This window comes from Macrobrachium nipponense, chromosome 42, assembly GCF_015104395.2.
Source record: "Macrobrachium nipponense isolate FS-2020 chromosome 42, ASM1510439v2, whole genome shotgun sequence".
NCBI lineage: Eukaryota > Metazoa > Arthropoda > Malacostraca > Decapoda > Palaemonidae > Macrobrachium > Macrobrachium nipponense.
The window spans coordinates 29,839,479-29,856,978 of NC_061103.1; the positions used below are offsets into that span (position 1 = coordinate 29,839,479).

Genomic DNA, 17,500 nt, shown 5'->3' on the forward strand with positions numbered 1-17,500 from the left:
TAAATACTCGTCCACTCATCCAAGGAGAACCCCCCCCCCCCTCTCTCTCTCTCTCTCCTCTCTCTCTCTCTCTCTCTCTCTCTCTGCCGTCATATGGAATCTCGGTACACCACTTCATCCCGCTGCGTATTTTGTCGGGATCACAGCAAGACTTTGTCGGGGAGTAAATATTTTGTTCCATCTCGCAACTTCCATTTATTCCTATGAATTCTTATATCAGTGTAGTCGTGCTCAGATATTGATTATTCCTAGTCGAGTGAAGTAACTTGTGAAAGATTAACGTGAACCTAAACCAAAGGCAGCAGAGTCTCAGTGCTTCGAGGTATGCAATGAATGTGTAGACGCACGCGTTTTATGTTTAATTCAAAGACGCCTCAGCAGCAGCAGCACCTTTCAGTCGACTTTTAGCTGAATGCGTTGCGTGGAAGGTTCTGGCAACCCGAGCTCTGATTGATTTTCTAAGTATGGTACGTTCACCCTTTCCCTTATTATCGTTATTTATGAGGGTTATTGTCTATTCCCATCCAAAAGATGAGAGAGAACTTTATCAGACTACAAAAGAGACGCTCGCCTGCTTTCCACCCATCGTTCCCCCTCTTATTCATGATGCAAGCACTAGGCCTAAGGTAACAAAAGTTTTATACTAGACCGTTACGAATCAGTTTTGATATGTGAATTTGGGCCAATTCGAAGGCGACCCATTAAACTGACGATTTCTCAGATATGCGATTTGGTGGGCAGACGTCCTCAACATTAGGAAGTCATCATGCGACGCCCCTCCTCCAGTACAACACTCGTCTTGTCCCGGGACGGAGGTGATTGATTACTTAGGGACTGTGTTCAGCTGAGGAAGTCATTCAGTTTTGGAGTGTTGAGAGAATTTCTCCCGATCGTATGTATCCATTTCTTTTGTTGTTGTTGTTATTTTTCAGTTCCAAAGGTCAATCGCTCTTGGTCTTGTGGGTGAAGAACCAGACTTTGTTTAAAAGCTTTAGTATCCGCTTACGTTGCTATCACATATCGAATGCTTAGTTTTCTTCCCTTGATATTTGTTGAAAGAGGATTTCTGTGTTATGTGCACAGTCAATGAAATGAAGGACGTTTTGTTTGAACTCAGCCGTTCCTTTACCTAAAGAGAGTGCTATCGCAGTCAGACTAGTAAGAGCTTATCATTCGTGAGCTCCGTATACTCCTGGAATTTGTGTTGTAGTTCCGTGCACCACGCAGGTTGGTTCCCCGCTACTTTCAAACGTACAAAGTTTGTAGTATATATATTATATATAATATATATATATATATATATATATATATATATATATATATATATATATATATATATATATGAGTGAGAATACGTGGCGTAATCTCATGAAGTGTTCGAGGACAGACTCATAGAGGATGATGTGTATTCGAGATATGTTATGCAGCGCACGATATTTGTGTTGACCACTGGCAGATGATAGTGATTCATGTGTACCAATAAACGGTAGATAGGAGACTTGATAAACCCAGATAGCGAAGTGGCGAGTGAGTAGGGGGAGTTCACGAGAGATAACCGTAGCAAACAATGCTACTATCTTGATGGCGATGCGTTCTCTCTCTCTCTCTCTCTCTCTCTCGTCTCTCTCTCTCTCTCTCTCTCTCTCTTCTCGTAGTCCTGTTCGAATGGCTGTTCTGGCTCTGCTCTCTCGTGTATGGAAACTATTGGCTGGACTTTCTTTTTGAATAGATCTCTCATTGTTTGATGGAGTGTTGGAGTGGTTCTATTGACTATCTCTCTCTCTCTGATTAATTGATGGGTCATGGTGATTGCTCTCTCTCTCTCTCTCTCTCTCTCTCTCTCTCTCTCTCTCTATAATTGATGGGTAAGGGTGATTTCTCTCTCTCTCTCTCTCTCTCTCTCTCTCTCTCTCGCTCTCTGAGTAATTGATGGAAGAGCCCTCTCTTCTCTCGGCTCTCTCTCTCTCTCTCTCTCTCTCTCTCTCTCTCTCTTCTCTGATTAATTGATGGAAGAGCTGGAAGAGTTCAAAAGAAAGCTAGAGCAAATCATTAGGACACTGAATGAACAATGAAACCTCCTCCTACAGATCAGTGAGTACACGATGTCTCCTCGGATGGACTAACAAGTCTTTGAGACATCCTTATCCTTGGAACTCTCTCTCTCTCTCTCTCTCTCTCTCTCTCTCTCTCTCTCTCTCTGGGAATAATTGATGGATTGTTGCGAGTTTTGTAGACTCTTTCCCTCTCTCTTTCTCTCTCGCTGTCTCTTTCTCCGTCTGGAATGACTTGAGGTTTTGTATCTGTCCTGATATCGATGTGATTACACTTCGCATTTTTATGCCGTTACTACTATGGGATAAATATCGTGTCAGTGGGACGGTTTACTCAAGAGATGTGGAATGTCATGGGAAAGAACACAGTTCCCCAAAGGAACTTGCATAACTTGAATCTTAATGTTTAAACATTGCTATTTGAGTGGCTGGCAGATGTGATCATAACAGTTTCTTCTTGTTTTGTAGTTTTAGTGTGACGGTCGTTTGAGGTGGTTGTTGTGAGATACATTACTGAGTAGAATACTGTGGGTAAAGGGTGTTCCTTTTTGCATGGATGAATAGTCCTCACTGTACCTAGTTGATAAATGATGGTAAAATATTCAAGCTCCTTATTTTTTATTATGAATTTTTGACGACCATATGGTTAAGGTTGGGGCAGTCCTTGTACGTAGAGAACGGCCTAAAATCGGGTGGCATAGGATTTCTTAATGATGTGAAGTACATATATAATTGAAAACTAAATGTGTTGATTGGAGATATATAGTTTTTAGTTACACCAGATAATGCAAATTGGGGGCAAATTGTTGGAAGGCGGACAGTCTTTTTATCCTGCTTGTGTCTTCGTAATATACCTTGGAATTGCACCAAGAGATCCATGGAATACTTTGCATGAACCATTTCTAGTTTGAAGAAGCAGGCTTGAGACCCAACCTCCTGTCCAGAATTCGTCCCTAAGATGATGGTTGATGGTGTTAGCATTTTGATAACCTGAGTTGATCCTCTTCGGTAGGGATGGCGGAAGAAAGCATGACCTCGTGGTTCTGGGACACCGAAGTCTGGCTTCCTCCGGGCTACACGTGGGAATCTCTTAACCAAGCGAAGGACTTCGAATACCCGCGCTTCCTGGACATATGGACTTACCCTTTCGCTATAGCGGCTGCCTTCATCATCCTGCGCTACTTCATCCTCACTCCATACGTGTTTATACCCTTTGCCCTGCGCACTGGTATCACCAGCATCTGTGCGCGGCCACCTTTGCCAAATGCCACCTTGGAAAAGATTTTTGGGAAATATCGAACTCGTGCACCTGTTGAAATTATTCTAGAAGGGGCCAAGAAAGAAGGTCTAACTGAACGACAGGTGGAACGCTGGCTTCGGCAGAAAGCTGCGTCCACTCGCACGACTGATGTGGGGAAATTCCTTGACTGCATATGGCAAGTAGTTTACTATTCTCTCTATACAATATTTGGTGTCGTTGTTTTATGGGATAAACCATGGCTCTGGGACATTCGTCATTGCTGGTACAGATTCCCGGAGCAGAGCGTCGAGGTTGACGTGTGGTGGTATTACATGGTGGCGCTGGGATTCTACTGGTGCATGACATTAACCCATTTCATCCAGCATCATCGCAAAGATTCGGCCCAGATGTTTCTCCATCATGTCCTGACTATTATGCTGATTACCTTCTCGTGGACGTGCAACTTCATCCGCGCGGGTACCCTGGTGCTGCTGGTCCATGAGTGCACTGACATTCCCATGCTCATTGCTAAGATTTTCTCTTTGTACAAACGTCAAGATCTCATGGATAAGTTCTTTGGTGTGTTCCTATTGTTGTGGTTGGCCACACGTACAGGTTTATACCCTTTTTGGATCATGAGAAGCACATTGTTTGAAGCTCATTTAATTTTGAATTGGATGTATCCTGTTTATTATATTTTCAATGGTATGCTCATAGCATTGTTAGTGATCCATTGCATTTGGACATACTTTATTTTAAGGATTGTGATAAGGAAGCTTAGAAACCAGGAAGTTCAAGACATAAGATCGTCATCTGATTATTCAGCAGAGGACGATGACAGTGTTGAGCTCAAAAAGGAATCCTAAGTGGTCCTAAACCATTCAATACTCTGTCAAGACTGAATGATAATCAGGGATCTTTTGCTTTCTCTTTTTGCAGTCATATTGTTTGTGGATTCAATTTACAACTCAAACTAGGAATTCCAATGCTCACATTCCAGTGTGCTTATAGCTGCTTTTATTTTTGTCAGTGATACAGATTGCACAGTGCTGCAGCTGTGATTTTGCATTGAATGTTTAATGTAAGCAATAGGAGGCTGTGAAATCCTTTATGATAATCATGAAGACAAGTCCTATTTGAAAACAATCCTTTATTCATGTATGAAACGTCTTTATTTTGTAATTTGTAGTATTTGACCTGAGCTGTAAATTGTTGGAATGGAGTTCAGTTACTATTAGTTTTTTTCAGTTGTTATGAATGTTAAAACGTTCCTTGGTGGCCAGTACTCAATTTGCAATCAATTTGCAACAAAGTGATTAAGTGATAGTGATTGTAACCTGAGTCAAAGATGATTTTTGCTTGTACACTCTTGGGGATCAAAGTTAATTCAGTTTTATATGCTTGGTGTAGTAAATGCTAATTGTAGTAGTCCACTGAGTTTAGTAGTGTAATTATATTGACCCTGATTTGCACATAGAGAGTTTGTAAGCTCATGGAAATTGACCAAGATCATATTCATTTAAAGAAACGGTCTTGACAAATCAGGCCCTTTTGGCAAGTTATGTTAATGTACCAGGAAAAATGTTTTTTCAAGTCAGTGCTTTTCTCAGGAAGGAATGGGAGATTCAACTCTATCATGTTATTCCTAGTTAATAATGTTTGTAATGTTAGCAAATGTATTGAAGGTGATATATTGATAAACACTGTACGATGTTCAACACTTATTGACAAGAGTTATGTAAGAAAGCTGGTACACTAAAGAAAATAAGTCTTTTGTTTCCAATTGATAATCATTTGCCATTCTCTTTCGTCATCAGTGATAATAAATGTAAAAATTTTTATTCGGTAAGCTGTAGCGGATACTTGTCCAATTGAAAAAATTTAGAATTGTACTCTTGTTAAGGGTAAAGAGGGTAAATTGCACAATGTCCTTTTTAGTACTGTGTTTGGTAGGATAAGTTCACTTTTTGAGGTGAGTGCTACATTTGGCTAAGGTTTGGTCTGTCTGTACTTGTTGAGTGATGGTATTCTGAAACGTAATGATTTATGTGAGTGATCTTGAAGATGCAAGTTTGGTGTTAAGGCAAACTGAGCTCTTGTGCTGTGATGATTTATGGCTTGCCTCAGTTTATGGTAGGTCACACAGTCTTTCTTTCCTTATATCTTTATTTTTTGTATGGGGTTGATTATCTGCTGTGGAGTGAGTAGTGTGCTGACAATTATCATATATGCTGGCCTTAAGTTGTTGTTGTTATAGAGTTATAGTGGTGAATACAGTAGTTTGGTTTGGAGTCTTAAGTGTAAATTATATGTGTGATAACTGCAGAATTTTGTGTACATATCTACAAAAGATAGGGATTGTAGTATACTCAGACCGCAATTATGACTCGAGAACTTGGAAGTTCCTTAGACTCTTTTTATGGCTTACCAAAAAAAATTTCTCTTTGCATGACAAAGTTGGCTTACAGAATGTTCATATTGGCCTTGTTAGCGAGTGAGAGAAAGAGTCTTTTGATGTTAAGTTCACATGTTAGTGATTAAAGTCATTTTCATCTCTTGATTCATAAAATGGTGATTGGTATCATCTTAACAGGGAGATTGATGAAAGCTTGTAGCGTCACTATATAGTATATCCATGTGTGATTAATAACTACTGTTATTTGGTTAATTGGTGACAGGCTAATATGTATATTGGTAATTGATAATTGATGAAATTCTTGCTTTTGAAGTGAACCAGAGTAAAATGAGTCCGCAATGGCGTTGGTCTGCGAGACTTTTATAGCCTGATGATATGAGAATTGTTACTTAGTACGTCTGCAAAATTTGATGTCATTAGAGTACTTTGCCCAGTTGGGGAGACAGACAGACCTTCCTGTAAAAACCGATTCTGAAGAGTGATTACCTTCTGTAGTTTATCACAGCAAGCCTAAAAACCAAAGACACTTTCTCTCTCGTTGTTGAGTGAGAAAAGTGATAACTATAGTTTCACCAAGTCGGCTTTGCTGGGTGTCTAGAACCCATCTGCCGAAAAATTCGGCATATTTTGAGTCACGTTTGTTAGATTTTTAATTCTTGGTTCCAAGTAGACTCGTCATTGGGGTCTAGTTGTCAAGATAAGTGTACGTTACCTCATGTTCTCTCGGATGTTTAGCGAGACGTTGGCTTCAAAGACACACCCCCTGAGTGATTCAGATCACTTTTGCTCTGCACAAAAGGATCCTGCTCTTTTTGCTACATATCCTTGCTTTTATTTGGTATTCTCAGTGTTTAAACAAAGTCTTGGTAAATTAGTCCTGATTTTTTTTATAGTTAAAATCCACATTCTTGATGCTACATCTGATGGCATAGGGTCATTTTATGCCGCCGGGAGCTTCTGGTGCCAGAGGTGATTTTATCCTCACTTCGGTACGGAGGAGGAATTGAATAGTTTTCACTCCCCAGAAAGCGGATTGGAAAAAAAGTTTCAGTTTTACATTAAGGCTTTGCATTAGCATTGAAAAGGGTTTCAGTGTTTTGTTAAAAAAAAAAAAAAGAGAAAGAAAAGAAGAATGGGAAGGGGCTCATTTTCCTGTTGTTGTGTTTGAGGATAACTTAATTTTTTATGGCAGAACCTTGTAACCTAACGATTAATAGAAATAATCCATTATTCCTCCTCATTCTTCTAACTTTTCTCATTGAAGCGTCGCGTGCTTCTAGTACAAAATAATGAATGAAATAGGGCAGAATTAATGGAATTAGTTTGGTTTATATACATATCGATGATTATTATAAATATATTACAAAATATATATATATATATATATATAATATATATATACACACACACATATATATATATATATATATATATATATATATATATATATATATATATATATTGTATATATATATATATATATATATATATAGATATATATATATATATATATATATATATGTGTGTGTGTGTGTGTGTTACATCAAACTAGAGGTCATGTGCATATTTTATTTAAAGTTATTATGAGTAAACTACTACAATACAGTTGTAGTTGAGTATAAGAGTGAGATGTTAATTTACTTTTGTCGAATGAGGTGCTGCAAGGATAAGAGGTTGCAATTGTTTCCCTCTGTCTTTCTGTTTATGATTGTTAAGCTTTTGTCACTGAATAACATATGAGCTTGTTTACTTGATTTTTTCTTGTTTAATTTAGATTTTTGTGTTAAGAATATTAATAGAATGGTCAGTATATCATGTCACACAAAGTACACAAATATTTTTTTTCTACGTTTGCTGTTTTTATTGGTATTGAAGATAATTTTGAACGATAGTGTTAGAACAATATTATCTTTAATTTATTTCGATGGCTAATATATGAAGATATTTTATTCGTCTTTTCATTTTCACCATAATCTAGTCGCACCAGTTCTGCGCAATTTGTCATAACAGTATTTGAAGCCAGTTTTGCCTGTTAGCAACTAGATCTTTGAATAGCTATGCAATTCTGTGTTGTTTTTACAACAGTTCAATGTTTATGTTAATAAAATAAGGAATATTTGAATCTCTTTGTTAAATTTATCCTGCTCCTGAGTTGACCTGGCTCGGTTTTTGTTTTGAGAAACTGCATATGAATCACACCCCCCCCCCCCCCTCCTAGAGATGTAAGCTTTTGGATTCACTGGTCTGCTTAACTCAGTTGATAATGCTAATCGCCATTTCGGTTGTTTTCATTCTTAATTTTTCATTTCATTGTGTATTACAATTCATGGCTGTGTCTATTACGTTTGAGGCTTGTGTTCATTTTCTAGGAGACATACCATTGATGTATATGTAGGTACATATTAGCTTAAGTGACCTTTCTCTCTCTCTCTCTCTCTCTCTCTCTCTCTCTCTCTCTCTCTCTCTCTCGCTTATGCTTTGCTGGGAAAAGCTGGAGTTCTGCATTAACTCTTCTTCATCCAGTGGTTGCCAATATTGAGGCGGGAGATCGACCACCCATGGCGTTGTGCTCATTACATATTAGATGCACATGGACGGGTGCTTTTAAGTACGGCGCCTTCATCCAGAATCGATCCGTTTCTGAAAAAGTGATGACATGTTGCAATTTCCCAACTTCACATATACCGCTGTACTTCCTCCCTCACCAATTGATGTATCAAACATCGAAAGTCTTAGTGAGTGAATAAACACACACGCATCTCCAGACACACAAACACTACTACTTACACTAAACACGCATATATACTTTGGTCGTCGAGTGATAAGATGGTATGTGGTAAGTTATTATTATACTTTAATTTGCAGTAAGTGCTATTGTTATTTTCATGACGGTTGTCTTCCTCTAAAAGGCCACTTAAGATGTCACATATCTGATGTTTCGGGAAAAAGTTCACTCGTAAGACAATGACATACATTGTTTTTAATACAAGAATTCCCGACATTCCTGGCTATAATCTAATCCACAAGGGATTTATGATATACTAGGTGATATATCAAGTTTTTTTGGTCTTGTTTGATTCAAATAAAACCAAGAGCTCCGTGACTCAGTTAAGCTCTCTTTTGTAATCAACTGACTCATGTTTCCCAACAGCCGCCTTTATCATCCACGTAGTTGAATATTCAGAGCTGAATGGAGTTTCTCGGATGATATCACCAGAAACACATATTCCCGAGGCCCCTTCCTGTTTCATAATGCAGTTGTTGGTTATCAGTGCTTAAAAGGTCGTCAAAGGAAGCTGAGTGAGTGGCAGTAATACCAGACTCGTGGATCGTTCAGAGGAATCGAATTTAAGACGGAACATAAGATCATATTGAATATTGAATCTTGAAAGAATCAAAGCATTGCAAGGAGTAAGCGGACGGAGTTTGCAATAATTTTATCAACAAAACTGGAGTCCTATTTATTCTCAACACCATCTGTTCATTAAACCTTTTCTTACCTTCAGGCAAATTTCAGGTTCATACATTGAGCTTCTCAGGGTCGATGAACTTCTGTATTACTAGTGTTAAGTTGTCACGATTCCAAGGACACTATGTATTGTTTTTGGGGGAGGAGACCAAACCGGGCATAGGCAGGTCACAAGATGATGCCCAGTAGGCCACTGTCAAAACTAGGATGCAAATCATTGAAATTTGGACATCACAGGAAAACTCCCATAGCTATTCTTTGGTAAAGGTATATACATTAAAATTTCAGATAATGCATAGGTTTAATTTTCATGTATTTGTATATTTTGGCACAATAAAAAAAGAATTACAAATTTATAAAAAAAACTGGACATTGTTTATAATCTCAGTATACGTTATAAAGTATGCTGACTGTAATGAGAAATTTTAATAAATAAATAAAATTATGCTATGTATAGTGTATAATCGAATGAACAATTGGTTACTTCTCTCTATTTTGTATATTCTTATCATTCTTCTGTGAAAAGTCATCATTGATTTGCTCCATCAAAACTGCATACATTTTGGAATAAACTTGCTTCTATTTCGGTATGTAGAAGCCATGCATACCATAATCTGTGCATTTTCTGAAAGATTAAAGATCACTATATCTGACAATATACAACTGTGAAGGTGGTTGTTATAATTAAATGTTGAAATTATGAATAGAATCATATATACCTGAAAAGATGTGTTTTGAAAGTGGCCCTAGTTACGTCTGTCTTTGAGTTCGCGCCGTGCGCATTGCAAAGTGAGTTTTCTTTCCAGTAAAGTTTCTAAAGGTCTCGGCCGTTTTTGTTTGCAGGAAACTGAATTGTACATAATTAAGAAGCTGGTTGAACAACAAGTTTTTCGAATGATTTTACCAGAAATTTTAAATGCTGCATTCTTACGATCACGAATGTTGTCAATCCTCTGGAATTTGTTTTGGAAATGTACACGTACTGAGAAAGTAGGTCACCACTGTTTTAAATTCCCGCGTCTTCTGCAACTGGAAAGAAAAGATTGGACGCATTCTTGGAAAGGAACCTTCGATTTTCCCCCAGGAGATCGGGCTTTCAAACCCAGAAAAGTCACGATAAGCACCTACCCGAAAGATACTGAAAACGCTTGACGTTCTCATTACGTAAGTAAACCTAATATTTTTTTTTAGCGAACGTGTTTATTTGGTTATTCATATTTTGATATATGTAAGGGCACTATAGGTGAGCAACTATTTTCTCCAAAAAATGTCATGTTCCAGGGTATTTATTGAAGACATGTTACACAACATTTGATTTTTTAAAATTTGAAGCATGATTATTGACCCACAAAATATCATATCTTGTACCATTTAACACATGATAAGTGCTGCGGTGTTGGACTGGAATTGCAAGGAAACCAGATCAAGAAAAGGCTGCGGCTTTGTCTGTTGGCTAACTACTACCATTGCTTTCGTTATCTTTCAGTGATTTGGCAGACACTTCCCAAGAAAGGATTTTATCCTTGGGAAGATGACGACTTTTCTTAATTTCATGTTGTTTACTGGCGAGTATTGCCTGTACAGCGCCATCAACTTACATAACCTCATGCCATTTACATCGGGGTCGTCTTGAAGTCTTCTGGGAATTTCGGAGGCTTTTTGAGCTTCCGAAGGCTTCAAGACAGTCTCAAAGCTCTTCGAAGCCTTTCTTCTCCGATTTTTTTCTCCATAAAACCCTGTTCTTTAGTATTGTGCAAGAATGGGGGAAGCCCACGTTCTTGGAGATGAATTCAAAAGACTTCTGGTCCTTCCTAGAGACAAAACGTTTCGGAGATTTCTGTTGCGGAAGCCCACGTTCTTGAAAAGAAGCGGACCTGACAGGAATCCGTTCAGGAGCTGGAGACGGCTTCACAGGATCCTGGAGCCTCCATGAATTTAAGACGGCATAATCCAATTGGCGTTTCTCCAGGAATGCTTCAGGGGCTTAGACTGCTTCAAAGGATCCTGGAGTCGTGAAGGCGTGTTCAAGAATATGCTTTAATCCAATGGGTCTTTCTCCAGGTGGAACAATTCTGGGTGGAATGATTCCAATGATAGATTCTGGATTTCTCCAGAGACACGAAAACCTAACTCCCATTAAGTGCTAAGTATACTGTAACTAAGGTCGCAGATTTTTGGCTGAGCTTTGTTAGCTTCGTTTCGAATGGACTCTGCAGGTAGTTCTAGAAATTCGAGACAAAATTTTGGAACAACAGCAGGCGCTACTGGTGATGAAACTTGCAAGTGCAAGAAATAGCGTTTCCAGAGGCTCCTGGGAATTCCAGAGGCTTCTGGGGTTTCTGAAGGCTCCTGGGAATTCCAGAGGATTTTGGGAATTCTGGAGGCTTCTGGGAATTCTGGAGGCTTCTGGGAATTCTGAAGGATTCTGAGAATTCTGGAGGCTTCTGGGAATTCTGAAGGATTCTGGGAATTCTGAAGGATTCTGGGAATTCTGAAGGATTCTGGGAATTCTGAAGGATTCTGGGAATTCTGAAGGATTCTGGGAATTCTGGAGGATTCTGGGAATTCTGGAGGCTTCTGGGACTTCGTGGTGCTTCTGGGAATTCTGAAGGCTTTTGGAAATTTTAAAGGCTAATGGGAATTCCAGAGGCTTCTGGGAATTCTGGAGGCTTCTGGAGTTTCCAAAGGCTTCTGGGAATTCTAGAGGCTATTGTGAATTCTAAAGGTTTTTGGGAATTCCAGAGGCTTTTGGGAATTCTGGAGGCATCTGGGAATTCCAAAGGCTTCTGGGAATTCCAAAGGCTTCAAGACAGTCTCCAGACTCTTGGAAGCCTTTATCTCCAATTTCTTCTCAATAAAACTCGTTCTTCAGTATTGTGCATGGAGATGAATTCAAAAGACTTCTGGTCCTTCCTGGAGATGAAAGGCTTCAAAGTTCTTTTTGGGGGAAGCCCATGTTCTTGAAAGGAAGCAGATCCGACAGGAATCCAATTAGGAGCTGAAGACAGCTTCACAGGATCCTGGAGTCTTTTAGAATTTAAGAAGACAATATAATCCTATGGACGTTTCTCCAGGAACTGAAGACTGCTTCAAAGGATCCTGGAGTCGTGAAGACGTCATCAAGAATGAAGATCGCAGTAAATACTATAGCAGATTCACATTAACCATGCATCTGATGTCTAGGTCAGTCCCTTACGACGCTCCTGATTGGCTGTTCATAAGACAATCACAGGGCTGGAAACTCTCAGTCTCTCGAGAGAGTTCACACAGGCTGGATGTATGTTCCGTCTCATCCTGTGTGAACTCTCTCGAGAGACTTGAGAGTTTCCAGCCCTGTGATTGGCTTATCAACAGCCAATCAGGAGTGTCGTAAGGGACTGGCCTAGACAGCAATGCACGCCTGATGTGAATCTACTATATTACACCTGGTACACAACTTCAGTATTAATTACATCAGAACTATTAATAAGAATCTATCAAATGCGAGTGAAAGGGTGCATCTGCTAGTACTCAGTTAAGATTCTTTTTAAGCTAGAATGGAAAGAAAAATAAGACTCGGATTTCACTGACACTGGCAGGGAAAGGAAAGAGAGGGGACGAGGACAGCCGAATATCCAGAGATGAAAGTCGATCTTCGTAAGAAATAGTAGTATTTTGCATTTGAGAATTCACTCACATTGGTTTGTCAGGTGTTTCTGGATGCTTATCCACTTGTTTCAAGAACCTTTTATGAGAAGGTCAGTTGCTAACACCTAAGACTTGTCCAGAATGATTTTAAAAGTCCGGGACCTTGATTTGATATCTTTTTGACCAGTAATTGTCATGATATTCTTTGCTCCTTTGGTATATTCAAAGCCTTGGTATTATAGAAGAATCAACTCGTTTTTAGTTTCAGTTAATGATAATGATCTTATACAGGAAACATCAGCTGTTTTGTGTATGCCAGATGTAATGATACAATAAACACAAAATTTGCTTGTGAGTATAAGGAAAGTGGTGCTGGAAAAATAGACAAAAATGATTAAGGATAGCGATTTCAGTAAATGTTAGCTATGTTTTGTAAGGAGGGTTTACTCGTAATCCATTGTCCTGGTAACTGATGTTGAGATGGATGTTAGAAGAGTTGATTGTAATCGTAACCTACATATTTATTTAGTACATTTGTTTTGACTAAGTACAAACCGTCGGTTGTCTAACAAAAGGATATCCGCGGGAACGCGCCGACACTACCGCATACAAAGAGCTCAGTCTAGAATAGATGTCGTTGGGTCTGGGGTAACTGCGTTGGGTGAGCCTGGGTCACCTTGGTTAGGTCACGGTGATGCCATTCTTTTCGCGGTAGCCGTCGAGTCAACATCTCCTACTACTTCTGCCGTGACTGGACTTGAGATAAACAACGCATGACCGCCAACTGTAGTCACTTTATATCGTGAAATATCTTTAACATCCTGTGCTTGAGTGCATCCTCAGTGCCCTTTTCCTATCCTTTTATTCAAACTTAATTATTACTTAGCAGCTCACATCAATGTCTTGGAATTGAAGGCAGTCTTCCTCGCCCTTCAGCACTTCCTATCTCAACTCCAAGGAAGAACAGTGGGCCTGAGGTCGGACAACTCCACTGTAGTGGCGTATCTCAACAAACAGGGGGCCACAATCTCACTGGATCTCTGTCGCCTGGCAGTACAAATCCAGGAGTTAGCCGAGGAAATGGACATCACCCTCAAAGCAAGATACATTCCGGGCAAGAAGAATGTTTGGGCAGACCATCTGAGCAGGAGGGGCCAGATAATCAACACAGAATGGTCCCTCCATCAAGAAGTAGCAGATTACCTGATAAAAAGGTGGGGCTCTCCGTCAATAGACCTCTTTGCCACGGCAAGGAACAAGAAGAAGCTGCCAGTGTTCTTCTCCCCACTCGCAGACCCTCAGGCAGCGGGGGAGGAGGCCCTCCTTCAGGATTGGAAGAATCTGGACGCTTATGCCTTCCCTCCATTCCCCTCCTCCAGAAGGTCCTTCAGAAAATTCACTATTCGAAGAACCTCCGAGCAACCCTAGTAGCTCCTTGGTGACCGGAAGCCCCCTGGTTCCCAGAAGTGCTAGATCTCCAGTTGGAGGACCCCGTAAGCTTACCAGACAGAGTGGATCTTCTCGCCCATCCAAACAACAGACTCCTACACCCAAATCCGTCAGCCCTCCGCTTACACGGGTTCAGACTGTCGTCAAAATCCTCCTCGGTAGAGGCTTTTCTAGACAAATAGCAGAGGACATAGCCAACCCAGTGAAATCATCCTCAGGCAAATTATACCAGGGGAAGTGGCGACTTTTTCGGGATTGGTGTCAGGATAAAGGCATCGCCCCAGACAAGGCCACCATTCCTCAGTTAGCAAGTTTTTTCCACCACCTCAGAGAGGATAAACAACTATCCATATCGGCAGTGGAGGGTTACAGAGCGGCTTTGAATCAGGTACGTATTCTCGTTAAAAGGCACGGACCTCGCTGCATCTCCAGAAATTTCGTTGCTCTTCAAACACTTTAGGAAGACCTGTCCCCCGAGAGCGCTAAGGACTCCCCACTGGGATGTGGCCTTAGTCCTGGAGTCCTTGAGAGGTCCTCCCTATGAGCCCTTACGTTCAGCTTCCTTGAAGAACCTCACCTTGAAGACCCTTTTCCTCTTAGCCCTGGCATCTTCGAAGAGGGTCAGCGAACTACACGCCCTCTCCTATGAAGTGTCACACACCAGGCGTTGGAGGGAGATGGGGTTCTCTTTTGTCCCTGGCTTTGTAGCAAAGACTCAAGACCCCTTCAAGCCAGAAGATCTGTTTTCCTCTTTTACCATTCCTTCCTTGGGAGATTTAACCGACTTTGACAAAGAGGAACTGATTCTATGCCCAGTCAGAGCCATGAAAGCCCACCTCAAGAGAACTAGACAGTTCAGACCAGCTATCAAGAGGCTGTTCGTTGCCACTGGCAAGCATCCGAAGGAGTTGGCTAAGAATACTGTCTCCTTCTGGATCAGACAAGTCATAAGAAGGGCCTACAAGAACAAGCAAGAACCAACACCGAAAGTGAAGGCTCATGAAGTTAAAGGCATAGGCTCCTCTATGCTCTTCAGGAAGAACCTCTCAGTGAGTCAAGTATTGAGAGCAGGCACCTGGAAAAGACAAACCACCTTCACCTCCTTCTATCTACAGGAGGTGACATTCAAATCCCTGGAGTTGTTCTCTCTGGGCCCCATTGTCGCAGCCCAAGAGATCCTCTAGTCACATCGTTCACCCGCACTGCGTACTTCAATTTGGAAATACACACACACACACACCCCGCAATTCCCGCCTAAGTCTGGCCGAATGTAAGGGGTATGAGTATGAGTGAGTTTCTGGTAGTATCCTACGTATTACTATCCTGTTTATGACACGACTTTACCACTACTGACTTACCTAGAGAGTAGAATGATGGCTAAGAATCCTTCAGGAACAACTCTCAGAGTGAGTATTAGTACCATAGGTTAGGACAACAGCCAGAGCTCCTTGGGTTCTCCCCTATTGGATCCTTACCTTATAAAGTGTCATGAGGATAAGTGGGTCTGGGTTAACATCAGGTCGCGTTAAGTTATTGGCTGCTCTTCAAAGTGGTGCCTTCTTTCCACTCACCTTTCCATCCTCAGTTCGAGTCTCCTTTTGTTAGACAACCGACGGTTTGTACTTAGTCGGAACAAAAGTAATTTTGTTGAAAAATTATTTTTTCCTATATACAAACCTAGGTTGTCTAACAAGTTAATGGCCCTCCTCATCCACCCCTCATTGAGTTCTGGTCCCCCTTTGAAGCGAGTAACCTTTTAGACTATACTTAAGGGCTCAAAGAATGGCATCACCACGATCTACCCAAGCTGACCCGGGCTCACCCAACGCAGTTACCCCAGACCCACCGACATCTATTCTAGACTGAGCTCTTTGTATGCGGTAGTGTCGGCGCGTTCCCGTAGATATCCTTTTGTTAGACAACCTAGGTTTGTATATTGGAAAAAAAGTTTTTTTGACAAAATTACTTTTTTGTACAGATGAACTATGAATTAAGCAATGAGAGTAGGAATGTTGGTGGAGATGAAGGTAGCATAGTGGTAGGTCTTAAGGAGAGTGAGGTGAAAGTGGATTGTGCTTGAAAGATGTTGAATTTCAACTCTCGAAATCCTACTCCCCAGTGACCCACAGTAGCAAGTGGAGTGGGAAGGATGGAGAATGAAGATACAGGTGCGGTGTAAAATTTGTCAAGGGTAAAAAGGCTGATAAGTGTGTAAGTGCAAGTTTTAAAGACACTGGAATGTACACTGTCGGAAAAGCCTGCGTGAAGTGCATGAAATAAGGGCAAACTCGAAAGAAAGAGTATGTCAACAATGGCAACATTGTTCAAGAGTCTCTTAGTAGTGAATGCTAGAATGTGTAGGTGACCTCAGTTTGGGTCATTAATAAAATGAGTTTGAGAGTATTATACTGGCGTCATAGCAGCGAAGGTCATCGATACAGTAAAAAAGAAGAAATAAATTCTCAGTAAAGAAGCCGCTAACCCTAATTATAGCATCGTACATAAGCTGGGTAGACAATCAAGCTTTTTTTAAGTTATTAAAGGAGCAAGAAATTTTAAAAGGTACAGGATAAAGAAATATACACTTCTCCAAACAAAGAAGCGCCTCTGTGACGTGGTCGGTATGGTGTTGGCATGCCACCTCTTTGGCCGCGAGTTCGATTCTCGGGCATTCCATTGGGGTATGAGAAATGTGTATTTCTGGTGATAGAAGTGCACGCTTGACATAGTTTGGAAGTCACGTAAAGCCATTGGTCCTCTTGCTGAATAACCACTAGTTCTATGCAATACAAAAACACCGTACAAACAAACAAACAAACAAACAGAGCATTCTCATCCTGGCAGTCACAGGTAAAGCCCGCTTGAATTCCAAGGCTGTTGCATTCGATTAGGTTAGGTCAGATACTATGAACGGCCCCAGCAGTCATTGCAAATTGGCCATGTTTTTTAAACTTCATGTGGTGGTTGCCACCATTTTTGGGTTATTAATAAGCAGGCTCTTCTGTGAGGCCCAAGGTCACCCATCTTTCAGTAGTGGGGTCATCATTTTCGCTGATGCTTCAGATTTGGGATCATCTGCAAGAAAATAGAGAATTTTCAGGCATCAGTGCCTGTTCTGGAAACAAAACACAATTTACCTCTAATGTTTTGTAAGATGAGATTTACGTCTGGTTACTGCCATGGATTAATTGTAGAAAACCTAAAGTATATCTTGTAATTGTTCAATATATTTGCTTTGCCAAGAATTT

General features: G+C 40.5%; 2 protein-coding genes across 15 annotated transcripts in view; both read left to right on the forward strand.

Annotated features, from left to right (window-relative positions):
- Window positions 1-5,789, forward strand: part of LOC135213036 (ceramide synthase 6-like) — a 10,472-nt gene extending 4,683 nt beyond the window's left edge. For 6 of the 9 annotated variants that reach the window (XM_064246854.1, XM_064246855.1, XM_064246856.1 and 3 more), the window contains exon 2: window positions 3,064-5,789. In XM_064246854.1, the coding sequence (XP_064102924.1) occupies window positions 3,064-4,157 (1,094 nt within the window). In that variant the 3' untranslated portion in view covers window positions 4,158-5,789. Of the gene's footprint in view, window positions 1-144; window positions 468-576; window positions 893-1,205; window positions 1,228-3,063 lie in introns of those variants that run through there. The other 3 variants (XM_064246860.1, XM_064246857.1, XM_064246862.1) reach the window with 3 other exon arrangements.
- Window positions 1-17,500, forward strand: part of LOC135213034 (lysine-specific demethylase 8-like) — a 292,898-nt gene that overhangs the window by 155,110 nt on the left and 120,288 nt on the right. The window contains exon 1 of one of the 6 annotated variants that reach the window (XM_064246852.1): window positions 10,029-10,340. The exons of 4 other annotated variants lie outside the window; for them this stretch is intronic. The gene's annotated coding sequence lies outside the window, so the exon portion shown is untranslated. Of the gene's footprint in view, window positions 1-10,028; window positions 10,341-17,500 lie in introns of those variants that run through there. One more of the 6 variants, XM_064246849.1, reaches the window with a different exon arrangement.